This window comes from Hippopotamus amphibius, chromosome 11 (genome assembly GCF_030028045.1).
Source record: "Hippopotamus amphibius kiboko isolate mHipAmp2 chromosome 11, mHipAmp2.hap2, whole genome shotgun sequence".
NCBI classification, from domain to species: domain Eukaryota; kingdom Metazoa; phylum Chordata; class Mammalia; order Artiodactyla; family Hippopotamidae; genus Hippopotamus; species Hippopotamus amphibius.
In genome coordinates, this window is record NC_080196.1 from 31488328 (window position 1) to 31506732 (window position 18405).

Below are 18405 nucleotides of genomic sequence, written 5' to 3' on the forward strand. Positions count from 1 at the left end.
GGTAGCCAAGAAGCTTAGAGCTCCAGTGACAATTTTCCCAGCTACCTATCAAGATGTTTAGCCTTCGGGATAAGAGCTGGCCTTGCTACAGCCCTGTCTCCTCTGAAATCTTTCTCTCTGAATTTCTGTTGCCCTGAGAATTTGTACCATATCATCTAAGACCTTTTTATTGTCCCTGTCATTTGCTTTCTTCTTGTATTATATGTGTGAGTCTTGTTTCTAAATCCTTACTGTAAATTCTTTTAGAGGAGGAATAGTGTCCAATTCTCTGGTAATTACCACAATTGTTGACATAGCAGAGGGTATGTAGTATTTGCTTAGTAACTACCCATTGACTGAATGATCTGATGTTACTCGGGATTGGCCGTGTTGCACTGTCATAATAGAAAACGACCTAACCTGGAGATTTCAATGGTTTAAGACACAATGGTTTATTTACTGTTGATGGAAGTCCACATAAATTGGCAGAGGGCCTTTTCCATTCAGTGATGAGGGATCCAGGCTTCCTTCATCTGGAGACACACACGTGGCTTCTAAGTTTGCTATATAAGGGAAAGGAAGGGTTGGAGAAGACATACTGACACTTGTGTCCTAGATCACTTCCATTCAAATTCCCCTTTATCGGAAATCAGTCCCCTGGCCCAGTCCGGCCACAAGGGAGGCCAGGAAATTCGGGGGAGCACATAGGAGCACTGATTTCTGTGCCGGGGTTACATCTCCCTGAAGAATAATTCTTCCAACTAGTGAGTACCCCATTCATATCAGTGGGACCAACACTCACATTGATCATTAAACGTGGCTCAGTTTGTATGAGTAATCAACGTGTTAGAAACTACTAAGATTCAGAATTTATCCATGCAGCAGGTTTTATTGGTGCCTACTGTGTGCCAAGCTCTGTTCTTCATCCTGGGAGCACAGCAAGGAAAAAAAAAAAGGCCTCAATTTCCTACACTCACAGAACTGACTTTCTGGAAGAGGGAAATAATTAAGTAATTAACAAGTAACCCAGAGCATAGTCACTAGTGATGTATATTATGGAGAAAAATTAAATGGTTGGGGGAAATAGGGCATGAATTGATGTGTGTGTTGGGGGATAGATTGTAATTTTAAACTGGTCAGGGAAAGCCTCACTGAGAAGGTAACATGGAAGCAAAAACCTAGGAGTGAGGGAGCCGGTTATTTGGGTATCAGGCAAAGTGTCTTCCTGGAAGCGGGACACAGGTACAGATCCCAAGGCGGGGTTGGCTGGGGGTGGGGTGGGTGGGTGTGTGTGCCTGGGATGTTTGCTGGATGGCAAGGAAGATGTATGTTGCAGTGAGTGTGTGGGTGAGTGTGCAAGAGGGGCTGGGGGTTGAATCAGGAGTCTGCTGAGTACACACTGTAGAGCCTTATACATTACTTTAAGGTCTGTGGCTTCAGCTCTGTGTGATATGAAGCCATCTGGGGGCTTTGAGCAAGAGGAATGGCATTGTCACTCTGGCTGCTATATTGAGAATTGACCATAGGGTTAGGGGAGGCCAATTAGAGGTTATTGCAAAAAAATCTCAAGAGAGAGATGGTTAAAGAGAGAGAGGGGGAGAGATGGTGATGGTTTGGACCATTTCCATCACCCCAAAATTTGAAGGGAGAAGTTTTCAAGGGGAAAAGTGATGCACAACTACAAGACAGTTTTTGCTGATAAGATGTTAGCAAAGAGCTTCGCTGCGATATAACATTATTACCACGAGGCCGGTTTTCTTCACCAGTTCTACCGACATTTATTCCACACCAGCTGCACGCCAGGGCCCCTGTTAGGCACTTGTGACAGCAAGTAAGATCTGCCCCCTGCCTTTGGGAGGCTCTCAGTATAGCAGGGTTATAGAGATCTCCCAAAATATAACATTCTCAGCACCAAAAACAACCCGAGCTGCTGCAATATGATTATTTTACAGATATGATGGAAATGTTACCCAAAACATATTGAGGAGTTACTGTGTGCTAGACATGCCCATGGATATTATTATGATTATGATATGTGATTGTTATAATTATTATAGTTGGATGCACTTCTTTATAACCAAACTAGACTGCCACAAAGTTAGCAAACTAGTGGCTGAAAACCTAATATTCCAGCCTAAAAGTGTTAGCTGTGGGCTCTGCAATCCAGCACGACCAAGGACTCTGAGACCCTAGTGCCTACCAAAAACCCATTCTAGAAAATGCATGTGCTGTTTTTCCCAAATGTCTTCTCCCTTTATAACACATGGAATCATGTTACTAGTCCCTTAATCTCACTCACTGGTCAGCCTATTTAAGTCCTCTTTATTGCATGTTTTGTTTTTTTTTTTTCATTTTAAATATCTGCCTTGAAGAAGGTTAAGCTGAAACGGCTGCTCAGCTTCCGAGATGTTGCCGCCCAAATTGCATGTGCTTTTCTGCCTCTGCACCTGCCTTGCGCTGGTTCATCCTTTTGACTGGCAAGACCTAAATCCTGTTGCCCATGTTAAATCATCAGGTAAGAGGTATATTTGTTCTTGGGCTTGAGCTACCCACCTGTTGCAAGACCCCAAGTGGCCCCAGGGGAGTTGCATGTGGGGACTTCTAAGAAGATGCTGGTGGAGATCATCTCTGGGGGAGGGGAGAGGGCCTCCCTCCTCTTCCTATTGAAACTAGAGAAGTGACTTATTCAACATGAGGCTACAGGACAGCCCAGGATGAGATATTTTCAGACAAGCTGGAAGCTCAGCTTGCAGTCACCGTGGAGAAGTTGCCTGCCACCCCTTCTCTGCCTCACAGCCTTGACCCACTCCCACTCAGCCCAGTAACACTCCTCCCTAGAGTGCCCTCAGAGACAACCCCAAACCTGCTTGCAGGCAGGTGAAGAAGAGGCAGGTGTCTCGATCAACCAGGTGGAGTCCTGGTTGATGGTGGGGGGTGTGAGAAGATGGCAATTTAGAGTTTGGGATCCAGAGGGAGACAACCTTTTCTATCAATGACAGGCAGAAATAGGGACCAGTAGGTACTCGGAGCTCCAGAGGAGAATGCATGTGCATCCTTTGCTCTTTCTTACCTTGAGGGGTGGAGGGAAGGGGAAAGGGGGGAGGTTTAGTCAAGCCCAGAAGTGGTGGCCAGAGTGGAACAGCCAGCTCTAGACAGGGACATCTACCATCACCTAGAAGGACCTTGATGGCAAAGTGATTCCTTCTGGAGATTTGTGAATTCCTGCTAATCCTGGAGGGTTGGGATGCATGAACTTCTCTATCTAGTCTCCTCGGGTGAGCAGCGTCGGTGGCCTCTGAAAGGTCCCAGACTGTGTGTACCCACAAACCCGTGCACCTGGGGAGATACGGCAGCCCTGGATCTAGTTGTGCAGGCTTGATGGGTGACTCCTTACTGTGACACAAACGAAGATCTTTCATAACCCAGTGCCTTACAGATTGGCCCCACTTCATAGTTGGGGCGATGATTGCAACAGCAGAAGAGGGACTAGATCTTCTGTCTGTTTGCATAGGAAATGGCATCATATCTCACAGGTCAATTCATGCAACAGTACTTATCAGAAAACTGAGGTGTGAGTAATACACTGGTGACTCAGACAGAGGGCTTGTAGTCAAGCTCAAGGAGCTTGCAGCCTGGTTAAATTAATTCTCCCGTTACCTTATCTATAGATTGAAAACAGGTAACATCTTATATGATGTGCAGATTCTCACCTAGGAGACCTTTACATCATACGCTTTTTATTGGCACAGGGTCAGAATTTCAAAAGATGTTGTCTATCCCTTCATGTCTGAAAGTCCCTAGAAAGCTATTACTGGGCAAGCAGAAACTTTAGGATCTGATTCATCTTTGTCATCCTAGCCTGGAGCTCAATGCCCCATTCATTCTAAATACTCAAAAAAAGAATGCATAAATATTTTTTAAATAATTAGAAAGAGTTTATTCAATAAAAGATGAAAATAATAGATGATTATTTGTACCATTCTTACTAAATTAATGCATAGAAAATATAGTCATGCAGCTAAAAGGTTTATAAACATGGCTAGGGCACTTCCATTTGCTAATGGAGGACATAGAGCCATAGAAGAAAATGTCATTTTCCTAGCATGTATACAATCCGTCTCCAACTCCAGGAAAGAACATCAGGACTATTTGATAAATGAACATCACCAAAAATGTGTAATAAGATTAATAGCACACCACAGGTTCTAATGCTCCTATTAAAATAAAGTTGAAGAAAAATAGCAAAAAGTTCTGAACCATAAAACTATATCATCTAGAGAGTGACCATTCCACCTGGCAAGGCTCTTCCCTACCTCTTCCTTCGTGATGAGTGCTGAGAGATGGTTAGAGAATGGGAAATCCAGGACCACAACCAGATGAGCTGAGGGCTGGTGAATCTTTTTTTTTTTTTAATTTTGTTAAAGTATAGTTGATTTACATATGGTGTTTAATTTCTGTAGTACAGCAAAGTGACTCAGTTATACATACATATATATATACTTTTTCATATTCTTTTCCATTATGATTTATCACAGGATGCTGAATACAGTTCCCTGTGCTATACAGTAGGACCTTGTTGTTTGGTGAACCTTTTCTGCAGCTGCCCTGGCACTCAGGAGCCACAGGGCCCTGGAGACCTACACTCAAACCTAGGTCAGCTCAAAGTTTCCTGAGACCTTTTCAAAGGTCAGCCCTGTAGCCTCATCTTGACCTGGGCTCCTGAACGCTGGGTGAAACTTTTTGGTAGAGTGGGTTTTAGAGGACAAGGGTACTCCAAGGTTAGTGGAAAATGTTCCCAGAGCCTAGGTGGAATTGACACCTCACAAGAGGAATCTTGTGCAACTTGGAACCTTCTCATGGCTCTAGAACTGAATTCCCAATTCCAGAGGGAGTGCCTCCAAGGCAGTTGTGGGTTCTCTGGGGCTCCTCACCAGACTATGTGAGCCAGAGTCCCTATAGCCACACCATGGTCACCTGTGGGCCGGGGCACAGCAGAACCCAGGGTGCTTGTCACAGAAGGCCTACCCTGCTGTCCTCTGGACTTGATGTCTCCCAATTACATCATGAAGAACCACTCAGCAGACAGCCTTAAAGAGGACAAAAAAAGCCTTTTGTAATTCTGAAGGGCCCCTACGATATTAGCCTTACAGGTAAAGCTTTTTAAAGAAATATGTCTGAGGAAATGCCTTAGATTTCCAAGCTACCCAGAGAAAAATGGTATGATCTAGTGTAGATCTGCTAAAACTCCTCCTCGGGCTTGAATTTGGGTAACCAGAGTTAGCTAACTCTAGGGAAGGGGCAAATAATGTCAGCTGTCTGCCTGTTAGGAGTTGTGTTCTGTGCAAGCTCTTTGACTTAGAGGATCACTTTATCCTTTTAGCTGTCCTGAGAACTGGCCACATGATTTTATCCCCAGTTTACAAATGAGGATCAGAGAGGGGAGTAAATTGCCTAGGGCAGAGCATCATAGCTTGTAAGCTGTACAACTGGAATCCAAAATAGCATCACCTGGTTCCAAAACCAGAGTCCATTCATCTCAACCACTGCCTTTCTCAGAACCACCTCCTACCATCTGACCATGAATAGCTGACTGTGTGTCAGGCCAGGTGGTCTGGTACCTTAGCCTAGTGCTTCTTACACTTTAACAGGCACATCTTTTCAGATTCAGTAGAATTGGGGTAAGGCCTAAGAGCCTCATTGCCAAGCTCCCATGTGATGCCAGTGATGCTGGTCCATGGACCAACTTTGAGTAGCAAGGCCTTAGGCACTGAAAGGCTCATCACTGGCAGGTGCTTCACACACCAACGTGGAGGAGGTAAATGGGCTTCTTTTCAGGGCACAAAACCTTTCTGAACTATGGTATTAGGTGCCATCGTTCCAAGTGTCTATGTGGCAGAGGCAGAGTGTGATAGAAAGCCTGAAGGGGACTTCCCTGGTGGCGCAGTGGTTAAGAATCTGCCTGCCAATGCAGGGGACACGGGTTTGATCCCCGGTCCCAGAAGATCCCACATGCCGTGGAGCAACTAAGCCCTTGCACCACAACTACTGATGCCCGCACACCTAGAGCCCGTGCTCCACAACAGGAGAAGCCACTGCAACTAGAGAAAGCCCTCACGCAGCAATGAAGACCCAATGTGGCCAATAAATAAATAAATTTATTTATGAAAAAAGAAAAAAGAAAGCATGAAGGAATCTGTCCAGAAAAGCAGTCACCTGTCACAATCTAACAGAAGGAAATGAGCAGGCAGGCTGAATCTAGAGAAGTGAATCTAGATACACTGATATGTAGCCTCACTATCCTGAAATAAAATGTGGACTTGATTGGGGGTTTGAAAGAAGAACAGGTAAAACTGCAGGTGTGTTGAAGGGTTTTGGCACCAGAGAGAGAAAGCATAACAAGAGCGTGTGGGTAAAAGAATATATGCCAGAAAGCATTAAGTGGAAACAAAAGAGACCCAGTGGCAGTGAAAAGCTTAGCTCAGCTCCTTTTCACAAATACTTATTGAGCACCGATTATGTGCTGGACACTGGAGTAAGGATCTGAGAATGCAACAATATGGATACAGCTCTTACAAAATAGCCTTAGGAGACAGAGTGCGCAAACACATGATTTTAATCCAATATGATAGGAAGAAAGATAAAAATATACACAGGGAATTGATTTAATCCTGAGGTTGAAATGAGTAAGCCTGGGGGATCAGGGAAGGCTTCAGAGAAGACGTGACATCTGATCAAGATGTAAAAAGCTGGACTTCCTAGGTGGCGCAGTGGTTAAGAATCTGCCTGCCAATGCAGGGGACACGGGTTTGAGCCCTGCTCTGGGAAGATTCCACATGCCATGGAAGAACTAAGCCCGTGTGCCACAGTTATTGAGCCTGTGCCCTAGAGCCCGTGAGCCACAACTGTTGAGCCCATGTGCCACGACTATTGAAGCCCATGCACCTAGAGCCCGCACTCCACAACAAGAGAAGCCACTACAATGAGGAGCTCGTGCACCACAATGAAGAGTAGCCCCCGCTCGCGGCAACTAGAGAAAGCCCGTGTGCAGCAATGAAAACCCAACATAGCCAATAAATAAATAAATTTATATATAAAAAAAAAAGATGTGAAAAGCTGAGTAGGAGTTTGCCACAGGGATTTCAAGTACAGGGAACAGCATTTACTAAGGTGCAGATGCATGGAACAGCCCAGTGTGTCACTCAGGAGTACGGGAGCACACAGAAGGGAGAGAACAGGAGAAAGCAGAAGAAAAAGCAGAAGAGTAGGAGGCAGTGGACCTCCAGATCATGGTCTTTCTTATAGTGTCTGGGAACTTGGGGTTTAACTTGTGCACCTATAACCTTTATGAGTTTCAACCCCTAAACACTGGAAAGATTAGCCACTCCATACAGGAAGGCATGTGTAGATTTAAATATAACCTACAAACTGCCTTCCAGAAAGATTCCAATACATTCCCTCTTCAAGAAAAAACACCTGGTGATAGGAAGGCATTGAAGGATTTTAAGAAAAATTGCCTAGTGAGATTTGTGCTTTAAATTACTCCAGGGGATGTTAGAAGGATGCAGTTGAAGGGGTCAGGATCCAAGGTGAATAGGATGCTTGGGAGAGATGGGGACTGTCTGGTCAAAGACAGTGAAGGCATGAGTGAGACAATTGAACTAGGGGTAAGGATATATTGGAGATAGAATTCTAAGCTAAAAACAAATGTTAGAAATTGGAACTGGGTTGGATGTAGGAGGTAGTGGAGAAAGAGTTAGGAGAGCAACATCAAGCTAGGGAATTCTGAAGTTGCAGGCTGTGTGGTTGGAGAATGAAAAGGGGGAGTTGGGAGATGGTCATTTATTTTTATTCTGGACCACAGGCTTTGCTGTTCCTATAGGTCAGCTTCCAATGGGAAGTCATGAGCCCAACTCTGAAATGTCAGATAAAGTTCATGTTTAGGAAAAACAAACTTGGAAAGTGGTCTTTAATATGCTCTGGATAGGAGAAGAAGGTAAGGGCAAGGCTGCAAGGATTAAAAGGTGATGATTCTCAGTGTCTTTGGAGAAGGGCTGTGTTGACTGCCATCATTTTCCCCACACAGTACTTCAAATACAGCAGGCCCTCAATAATTATTTGTGTATTTTACTAGTTAGTAAAGAAATGGAGGCCGGAAACTATGGGCAGTCACTTGATTCCCTTGGAGTTTCTTTGTGTCTTAAAGTCTGGGGTGTGATATCAGGAAATATCAGGAAATGATATTGACCTGTTTTCCAGCATGGATCAATAAAATACAAGCTCTGATGGCTGCGGCAAGCATTGGCCAAACTGAAATCCCCAGAGGAAATGGATCTTATTCCGTCGGTTGTACAGACTTGATGTTTGATTACACAAATAAGGTAAGGTTTTAATACGACTTATCCTTAGATTCTAACATTGACTGTGGCTATAGAACATGAGAAGGTTTTGAAACCTGACCTTGCCCTCCCCTGAGAATGACTCATTTTGCCATTTGCATGGTTTCCTGGGAAGCCCTTGACTGGTTAAGTCATTCCCCGATTCCTTGATCTCATTGGATTAATTTATCCATAAACTCTCTTCTTTTCCCCCTTCTTTAATGGCTGAAACCAGGCTGCTCATACTTTCTTTTTGCCAAAAGGCATATTGTTGTTCTATTTCTCTTCCTTTTGACTGTATTCAATCACCATGGCAACTTTAAAGCTCCCTGGACCTCTTTGTGCACAGTAGAGGTATTTGGGTCACCACTAATTAAATGTGGAAAACAGTTGGAATATGTTTGAGAAGCAACTTGACTAAAAGTCCGTTAACTTCTTTCCTCTACAGGGTACCTTCTTGCGTTTGTATTATCCATCCCAAGATGACGATCGTTTAGACACCCCTTGGATCCCAAACAAAGAATATTTTTTGGGTCTTAGTAAATTTCTTGGAACACACTGGCTTATGGGCAAAATTTTGAGCTTATTCTTTGGTAAGATTTCTGTTGATCCTGCTTTGTAGGCTGTAGAATAAAAGAAAAGCTTGGAAACAGCAAGAGTTTCAGGCAGTTAAAGACCAAAGTAGATTGTCTCCAGTCCAGACATCTCCCAAGATGACAAAGTATTTCTTAAAAGGCCAGGTAACTATCAGAGAACCAAGGGTTCTTGTTTTGTCTATTCTGAATATGATGGGGTGGGTGGAGGGAGTGAAGTATCAGGCCTTCAGAATGGCTCTAACATCTCTCTGTGGCTGGTCTGATGTTTCCTTCTTCCACACTCTGTGAGGCAATAATGTGGTGAGAAGAGCAGTTGGGCTGATGGGACCACTAGCTTCTATGCACTGTGCTAAACTGCTCTCTATAGCTGGGGAAAGAGAGAAAGAAAGTGGAAACCACCAAAACTCTCCAGCTCCTAAACAAAGGAGTGAAAGCTAATTTCTTACTTGTTGTAAATGAGGAAACTCCACTCTCATTCCCATCACCCACCCCCAGGGGGTCAGCCTCTCTCACCAGGACAATCTGATAGGCGTTCATCACTTAATGTGTCTACATTTCGCTAATATTGACTTGTCCTTCCTTATCTGTTTGACCAGACACTACTGTTGGGCTGATGTTAACCATGCCTTCAAATTTCCCCCTCAAAAATACTTACAACTTTTGGCATTCATTTTAGACATCTCCTTGGAGATTTCTTAAGAATCACTTTATAAGAGGATTGATGAAAATACTATAACTGCACATCTTTGTAATGCAGTCGTCACATTCAGTCTTCATGAGCACATCTCCATTGTACTGATGAGAAAGTGAAACACAAATAATTGATGATAATGAGTGAGAAGTGAAGGAAGAAAAGATAATACCTTCCATTTTGGAGCCCTTTCCTATGTGGCTGGAGAGGTGTGCTTTACATATATTCCTACTTATATATGATTCTGACAAAATGCTCATGAGATAGACACCATTTCCCTCATTTTATAGAAGAGGAGTCTGAGGCTTAGAGAGTTCTCTCGACTTACCCAAGGTCAGTAGCTAGTAAGCGGTAGAGCTTCATCCAAAGCCACATCTGAGTATGGAGCCAAAGGTCTCTCCACCATCCTCTTGACCTTGATCAAGTTAGAATGAGAGGAGTCTCCGATTTGAAGATTCTGGATCTTAGTGTAATGTTCCTGAAGTTTACTGGTAGTGTAAGTTTCAGAACATTCCCTTTGAAGTTTTACCAAAACTGGGATTAATAATAAGGAACAGCCTTCCTGAATATACCTCTAAGTAGGAAAGTGTCTCACCTCAAGTTCGGAGCTGGCAGTGAGAACTTACAATTGATGATTCTGTGGTCTTAGGAAAAAAAACACATGGTTCAGGCCCGTGGTTGGTGGTATCTAGTAGAAGACATTTTTAATGGATTTACTATTAATGTATAAAACCATACATTCCATGGGTCAGGATTTTATACTAAGGAAATGTAAGTTAAATTGACTGGCAACATTCAAGTCAGAAAAAACACTAATTATAATCTCCCACTGTTGTCTAGGTTCAATGACAACTCCTGCAGCCTGGAATGCCCCTCTGAGGACTGGGGAAAAATATCCACTCATTATTTTTTCTCATGGTCTTGGAGCATTCAGGTAAAGTGTCAGAGGTTGAACAATGTTAGCCTCTAGGGATCAAGGACTGAATGCATTTTTCCCTCCAGAAAAGGAACAGCCGATTTAGGAGTGTCAGGCTGGCCGCTGTCCTGGAGGACTTGGGGTTCCTTGGGAATTCGCTGGGATCTATTGATCAGTCATAGCCCTGTCTTTACCTGCCTCCAGCCCATGGAGGCCGGCTTCACAATAGAGCAGAGAGGCTCTTTCATTTCTGGTGGTTGTCCTGCTATATTATAGTATTTACAGTCTCAAAATCATTCATTCTATTAGTTCAGGTCCTCTGAGACGTAGACACCGTGATTAGAATAGCAGTGAAAGATATGTATTGTGAAATGCCTGTGAAGGATAGAAGAGAAGGAGCAGAGAAGATGGGGAGAGCTTTTGGATCATGAAGCAGGCTGGACACTTGGGAAGGAGTTGAGAAACAGAAGGACTGGGTATGAAGCATCTCAGGACTGCAGCACAGTTCTAAGAAAGATTGAGCCAGGCCCATGGAGGAAGTGCTTGACCAAAAATTGTTCCTCAAAGAAGCTCTGCATCTCACAGGAACGGACCTATGTTAAACCCACACCATGTCCAGTCACTTGAACCAACCCATAGGAAGCCTAGCTTTCATTTGGATCCAAGGGGCAGGAACTGGGAGGGGTCCTTAGTCAACTATGGTCTCTGTGCCATGGCGTGTGGCACACTTTCATAGCCACCACACCCTCTCCACTTTCTTCCTACATCTTCTCAACTGCCTCCCTGTCTTCCACCTCAGGATTTTAAGACTTTAGAAAAGTGGCTTTTAGCTGATAAATTGCGTAGCACCTGCAATAAGAAATTATCTTCACTTCTTTAATCATAGTTCAGCTAGTTATTTGATTCTTACTAGACCAATGGTTGGCATCTTAGAATCTGAGGGCCAAATGCAACCTGTTTCTGTAAATAAGATTTTATTGGAATACAGCCACACTCATTCATTTTCCCCACTGTCTCTGCTACTTTTGTGCTACAACAGCAGAGCTGAGTAGTTATGACAAATCATGTGTGGCCCACAGAGCTGGAGGCAATTACTCTCTGGCTTTTTACAGAAAAGGTTTTGCTTATCCTTGTACTAGACGGTTTTCCCTTCCTGAGTTGGTTCTGCATCGTCAAGAGTAGAAAACATGGTGCCCACCTACTTCCTTTTTATTCTTTATGGCCATTTCCTATTGAATACATGATAGGAGAAAAGATTGTGCAGAGTAAAGACGTGGAAGGGATTCTGAATGTAGTTGCTAATTAGCACGTGATTCTTTAACCATCTCACCCTGTCCAGTTATTTACATAACAGCTAACATGTGTTCAGTATTTCCCCTGTTGTAGACATGGTTATATGCCCTGAAACTGTGTAACTTACTTAATCCTTACAATAACCCCACCAGGTACCATATTGTTAAAACATCACCCTTCTGCAGATAAAGTACTAAGGCAGAGAAAAGATAAGTGACTTATCCAAGGTAGACAGAGACAGGATCCAATCACCTGCAGTGGTCAGAGTGTAGGTCCTGTTCTCTTAAGCATCACATTGTGCAGCCTTCCTATGTTATGTGTTATCTTATCGAAACCTTATCACTATTCTAAAGCAAAAGCTTTATTATCTATCTCCATTTTACAGATAAGGACAGAAAAGCGGTAATGTAATTACCTAAAGTCATATAGCTGGTAAGTGGCAGAACCAAGATTCAAACCCAGAGCTCTCAGTTTGGGATTGACGTATACACACTGCTCTATTTACAGTGGATAAGCAACAAGGACCTACTGTATAGCACAGGGAAATCTGCTCAATAATATGTAACAGCCTAAATGGGAGAAGAATTTGAAAAAGAATAGATACATGTATATGTATAACTGAATCACTTTGCTGTACACCTGAAACTCTCACAACATTGTTAATAAACTATACTCCAATATAAAACAAAAAGTTTAAAAAAAAAAAAGACCTCCAGAACTCTCAAAGGCAATATTTATAATCACTGCACCAGTGTTTCCCAACCTTGGTACCACTAACATTTAGTGGTACTAAACTGGTTTAGGACTGGATAATTTCTTGTGTGGAATTTGTCCTATGCCTCATAGGATTGTTTTAGCAGCATCCCTTTACCTACTAGATGCCAGTATCACCCTCCCCCTACTCATGATAGTGAAAACACCTCCAGACATTGTCAAATCTTCCCTGAGGGGTACAACCAGCCCCCTTTGAGCACCACAGCTCTCTGCTTTACCCCAGGGCACTACATGGTATAATTACCTCCATGTTCCCAGGTTTATTTGTGGACTCCTTGTAATCATGACTGGTAGTTGAATGCTTCCCTCTTCTTGTTTTGAAGGACAATTTATTCTGCTATTGGCATTGACCTGGCGTCTCACGGGTTTATAGTTGCTACTGTAGAACACAGGTACGTCACCTGGTATGTGGCTGAGCTCTACCTTTCATAAAGGTTTATGAAAAATGCTGATAGAATTGTCAACTATGGTTACATGGTGAGAAAAAAAGGAGACAGAGTTAGATTGTCAAGTATACATAAAAAAAGCTAACATTTCTAGAGTATTAACTGAGTGCCATGTTCACATACCATCTCATTTAATCTTCATAACAATCCTTTAAGACGGTTACCATTATCACTGTTTCAAGGGAGACAGAGAATGAAGCTGAGGAACGGTAAGTAATTTGCTCCAAACCACACAGCTAGCAAGTGGCAGCACTGGGATTTGATTCTGGGCGAGAGTTTTCAACACCATGGCCTCCCAGAATTGTGAAGATGGAATGGGTTGTTTACAGGCAACAATATGTCTTCCTTAGAACCCCCTTGGGGGTGTCTTTGATTTAAAAATATGGAGAATGACAGACATATATATACTACCAACTGTAAAATAGATAGTCAGTGGGAAGCTGTTGTATAACAAAGGGAGTCCAACTCGAGGATGGAAGATGCCTTAGAGGACCGGGGCGGGGAGGGTGGGGGGGACTCGAGGGGGGGGAGTCAAGGAAGGGAGGGAATATGGGGTTATGTGTATAAAAACAGTTGATTGAACCTGGTGTACCCCCAAAAAAATAAAATAAAATAATAAAAAAATAAATAAATAAATAAAAACAGTTGATTGAACTTGGTGTACCCCCAAAAAATAATAAATAAATAAATAAATAAAATTTTTTAAAAATGTAAAAAAAAATATGGAGAATGGAAGAAGAAAGGGAGTCAGAAAGAGTCAAGGATGGGGATGAGGAACACGGGTGAGATGAAGGAGAGGAAGAGCGAGCAACTGTAATTGATTCTGTGTGTATTGCAGAGATGGATCTGCGTCTGCGACTTACTATTTCAAGGACCAGACTGCTGCAGAAATAGGGAACAGGACTTGGCTCTATCTTAGAACCCTGAAACGAAGGGAGGAAGAGTTTCCTCTACGAAACGAGCAGGTACATTGCAGGAAGAGGGGAGGTGGTGTGGTGACCAAAAGACGTGGGCAAAATGATGACATTTGTTCATTTCATTTTACATAAGGCAGGCTGTGCTTCTAGTTCTCCTTACTTCCCATCCCCAAAAGATCTGTCAGAGGATTCTCTGGGTGATCAAATTCCCTTGATTAAATATCTGGATCATGGTGAAATCAAAGACCGACATAAAAATCCTAGGAGATAACCGTGAACATTCAGCATTCTTTCGCATTAGAACTAAATAAAGACTGCTTTTCACTGAGGTGGTATAGGAGACTCTTAAGAGTCCAGGCGGTAGAATGCAACTTTCTTATATTTGAATCCTGGTGGATCACTTTGCAGCAGGGTTATCTTGGACAAGTTACTTACTCTCTTTGTTTTGCTTCCACTTTTTATCTGTTACAAAACAATGAAGAGTAACAGTATCTTTCACATGGTGCTTCGGTGAAGATCAAGAGTGAAACAAAGCACATTGTTTTCCACCTCTGTGCCAAGTGGGTGCTTTTTACATAGGTTACTGCATTTTATCCCACCCACTTTTCACTGAGGTAGACATTACCTTACAATACATGGAAGCTCAGAGAGGTTAAGTAAATCATCTGAGGTCACACAAGGGGTTAGCAACAGAGCCAGGATTTGGACTAAGCAATAACTGCCTGCAAAACTGGTGCCTGGGTCATGGTACTAGGTTGTGTTCTAGTCACTAATTGCAAAGTCACTTCTGATTTATAAGCAACCAAGCATTTTTCCCACCTGCACCCTCTACACAAACTTTAAGCGTTACAACTTTTTACTTTGTCATTTCCTTCTTCTAATCATCCTATTAGGTACGGCAACGAGCAAAGGAGTGTTCTCAAGCTCTCAGTTTGATTCTGGACACTGATGATGGGAGACCAGTGAAGAATGCATTAGATTTAGAGTTTGATGTGGAACAGATGCAGGTAAGCTAAAAGAATAAGCCACTTTCCCCTGGCCTAGATTTCTTTATGGCTCTTATTATTGTCTGTTTTACTACTGTAATACAAGGTACAGTATGATAAAGGGCTGCAAAAAAAAGGTACCTGTAAAGTATTCCAACAGTGAGGGATGCGTTAGGTTGAACTATATATGAAATTGCCACCAGCCAGCTTTGCTCTACAAAAATGGCAATTTCAAATGTTTCAACTTAATACAACCAGTGGAAGGATTGCAATTTCTTGGGTAGTTCCTGCATGTTTTTGAGCTTGATCTTGAAACATTGGTCAAAAGTTTTGGACAAAATGTTGGGATTGGATGGAAGAGTATCAGAGTGGGTGAATGAAGACTCAACAGTGTGTGTGTCGAGGGGGTGGAGTACAGGCAAGAGAGGGCACTAAGATGAGGGTCTGTCCTTCAGACACAGTGAAGCGTCTGTGTCCCTCGGGTAGCCACTCTCCCGTCTCCACGCCTGTGGACGTGTTGTCCCCTTGGTCTGACACCCGGTCCCTCTGACTCAGTCCTGCTTAATTGTCAACTCAAGTCAAGCATCAGCTCATCCATGAAGCTTTCTTGGGCCCCACTACCTACCCTGGACTGGGCTAGCTGTCTGTCATATGTACTCCTTGGGACAACCCTACCATGTATCTGTAGCTCCTTCCCTAATAGACTGGGAGCTTATGGAAAATGAACTATAGTGGCCAGCACAGAGCAGGTGCTCAATAAACACTCAGGGAATGAACAAGCTAATAAACATGGAGTGGGGAAGGGGGAGAAATCAGTAATGATGTTGATATTTCAAGTGTGGGTGAAGAGGAAGGCCATGAAGTTCACTTCTGAACTATTATAAATGCTCTGCATCTATGTGTGTGTATTTGTATATACATAAGTAGGTATGTATGTTTATGTACGTATACGTGTATATGTTAAAATATGTGTATGTGGTTGTGTGGGTGCATGTGAGTATATGTGGGTATATATTTCTTTTCTAAGAAATCAAGGTACTTAACCATGTCTGTGAAATAATAATTTTATGATTCACAAAATCACCGCCTATCCTCTGAACAACCGCTGAGATACTTATGGATTTATATCTTGCTTTTTCACACAGGACTCTATCGATAGGGATAAAATAGCAGTTATTGGACATTCTTTTGGTGGAGCCACAGTTATTCAGACTCTTAGTGAAGACCAGAGATTCAGGTAAGAGAATGAGGCTGAAAGAGAGAATGCTAAGTTTTTGAGGGTGGGAGAGTGACAACTCTTGTCAGATAGAATTTATCAGATTCTTAAGAAGGAAGAGATCCTTTGGAGTTTACAAGTCCATTCTTTGGCCTCCATAAAGTCTGCCATATGAATTTTCCTAAATAGAAACCATCTAAGTTTCTTGCTATTGAAAACTCTTCCCGTCTTTCAATATTTTCCCTCATTATTATTTATCTGCTCACAGGCTTGTTATTTTCACGTGGAAATGTATCTTTATATATACATATTATCTGTGACATAATGATTGTAAAAATAATATTGTCATCTTATACTATTTTCTAGACTCCCCTGATAGGGCATTTTTAATTAATTTTTTTCATCTTTAGGATGGAGTGTGGGCTAAAATTACATAGTTATTTGGGTGGAAGTCAGGACCTCAGTCTTCTAACTTGAAGAAATATTTTCTTTCTTGAACCACCTCTTCCCAGACTGATGAGATCATGTAGAGCCAACCATGTAGAAAGAGGGTAGGATCATTTGTGAAACTTCATCCCACATTTCTTAAAATCTGTTTCAACATAAGGGGATTCTCTCCTTTCATCCATTTAGCACATAAAATGGGGTGTCCAAAAGACCAAAAAACATAGGATAACTTACTTTTAAAAAGAAAATTAATTACATTTTCAAATGATGTACTCCATATGCTTTTCTTCAACCCCCAGACACTCTTTCAGGCGAAGCATCTCTAAATATAAAGGAATGGGTCTGTTACTCTGAAAGAGGTATAATGAGTACACGACAGTGTCCAGAAGGACTAGAAACACAGGGGCAACCGTGCATGTACTGTATTTTTTCAGACACCCCACAATTTTGAAGAATTACAGTACTTATTTTAAAATTTATCTTGAAGTATAAAAAATGAATAATAAACATTTTTAAATATGATGTCTTTCTAAAGGTTGCAATTCTTAAATGCCTCCTAAAGAAAATGATTATGTAATTCCAAGTTTGCTACCTTGTAAAGCTGGTCATATCCCCTTCCCACAGTGAAGTATAATACCTCTTCAGCTCAGTGACATAATCCATGATGAACTGGTGTGGTGTGTGTCTCCGAATCCTCGCATTATTAGGAATTCCTGTTTGCAGGCCAGTGTGTAACCAGACTTCTTTGATCAGGTGCGGTATCGCCCTGGATGCATGGATGCTTCCAGTGGGTGATGAAGTATATTCCAGAATTCCTCAGCCCCTCTTTTTTATCAACTCAGAACGATTCCAATATCCTTCTAATATCATAAAAATGAAAAAATGCTACCTACCTGATAGAGAAAGAAAAATGATTACAATCAAGTAAGTATCCGTAAGTGACTTACTATGTCATCTGAAACAGAGACTTGAAACTTGGATAAAAAAACAGATATCGTTTGGTAGCTCCTCTAGAATTGCTCAATTTGTTGTTTAGACTTGGAATAAGGGAGAATATTAGATAATCTCAGTTTCCAAGTGTGTTTAATTTACTCTTCTTAAAGTGTAAATTTTTGAGTAGTGTTAATATTTATAGTGCATATGCTAATAATTAAAATTTTCATCAAGATACATGCTACTTTTATCTAAATATAAGAGCAAGCCTACACATTTTTAAGGCTGGGGTAGTGGGAAGGATTCCATCAGTGGGCTAGGCTAAGAACTCTTTGGAAAAAAAAGTAAGATCATCTGTTGAGACCTGCAGTGTGTTTACCTGTTTGGTAAGTATATGAATTTAGAAATTCCCAAAAGCTATAATAGGGTCCCTTTGAGGGTCAGCAACATGCCTATATCATGGATGTGAAAAAGAACTCGCAATAGGGTTTTGAACTCACAATGGGATGTTACAAAGCAAAGACTGAGCTCCTTCCTCTCCTATCTGAAACCTGATTTACTTAGAAGGGCAGAGAAGAGGTGGCAAGAGGGAAAGACACACAGTAAAGGCAATAAACTATCCCAAGAAGAAAGAGAGGGCTCTTTTCCAATTAAGATGGTCAGAAAAGGCTGCTTAGAAGAAATGGGGGTAGAATTGGTTCTTTAAAGGATCAAGAGACTTTAGATAGATGGTGAGAAAGGACCTAGATATTTAAAGTAAGGATGTCAGCTTATTGGTATGTACAAGTCTATTTAATTCTAAAGCAGAAGTAGTACAGAACGCCCAGCCTTCCTTA

The 18405-nt window shown here is 42.0% G+C and overlaps 1 protein-coding gene across 4 annotated transcripts in view; it reads left to right on the top strand.

The window, feature by feature from the left end:
• Positions 1 to 18405, top strand: part of PLA2G7 (phospholipase A2 group VII) — a 36980-nt gene that overhangs the window by 16348 nt on the left and 2227 nt on the right. For 2 of the 4 annotated variants that reach the window (XM_057700276.1, XM_057700277.1), the window contains exons 2-10: positions 2352 to 2494; positions 8236 to 8357; positions 8803 to 8947; positions 10482 to 10575; positions 12948 to 13016; positions 13909 to 14035; positions 14881 to 14994; positions 16119 to 16210; positions 17390 to 17560. In XM_057700276.1, coding sequence (XP_057556259.1) covers positions 2386 to 2494; positions 8236 to 8357; positions 8803 to 8947; positions 10482 to 10575; positions 12948 to 13016; positions 13909 to 14035; positions 14881 to 14994; positions 16119 to 16210; positions 17390 to 17560 — 1043 coding nt within the window. In that variant the 5' untranslated portion in view covers positions 2352 to 2385. The remainder of the gene's footprint in view (positions 1 to 2351; positions 2495 to 8235; positions 8358 to 8802; positions 8948 to 10481; positions 10576 to 12947; positions 13017 to 13908; positions 14036 to 14880; positions 14995 to 16118; positions 16211 to 17389; positions 17561 to 18405) is intronic. The other 2 variants (XM_057700278.1, XM_057700280.1) reach the window with 1 other exon arrangement.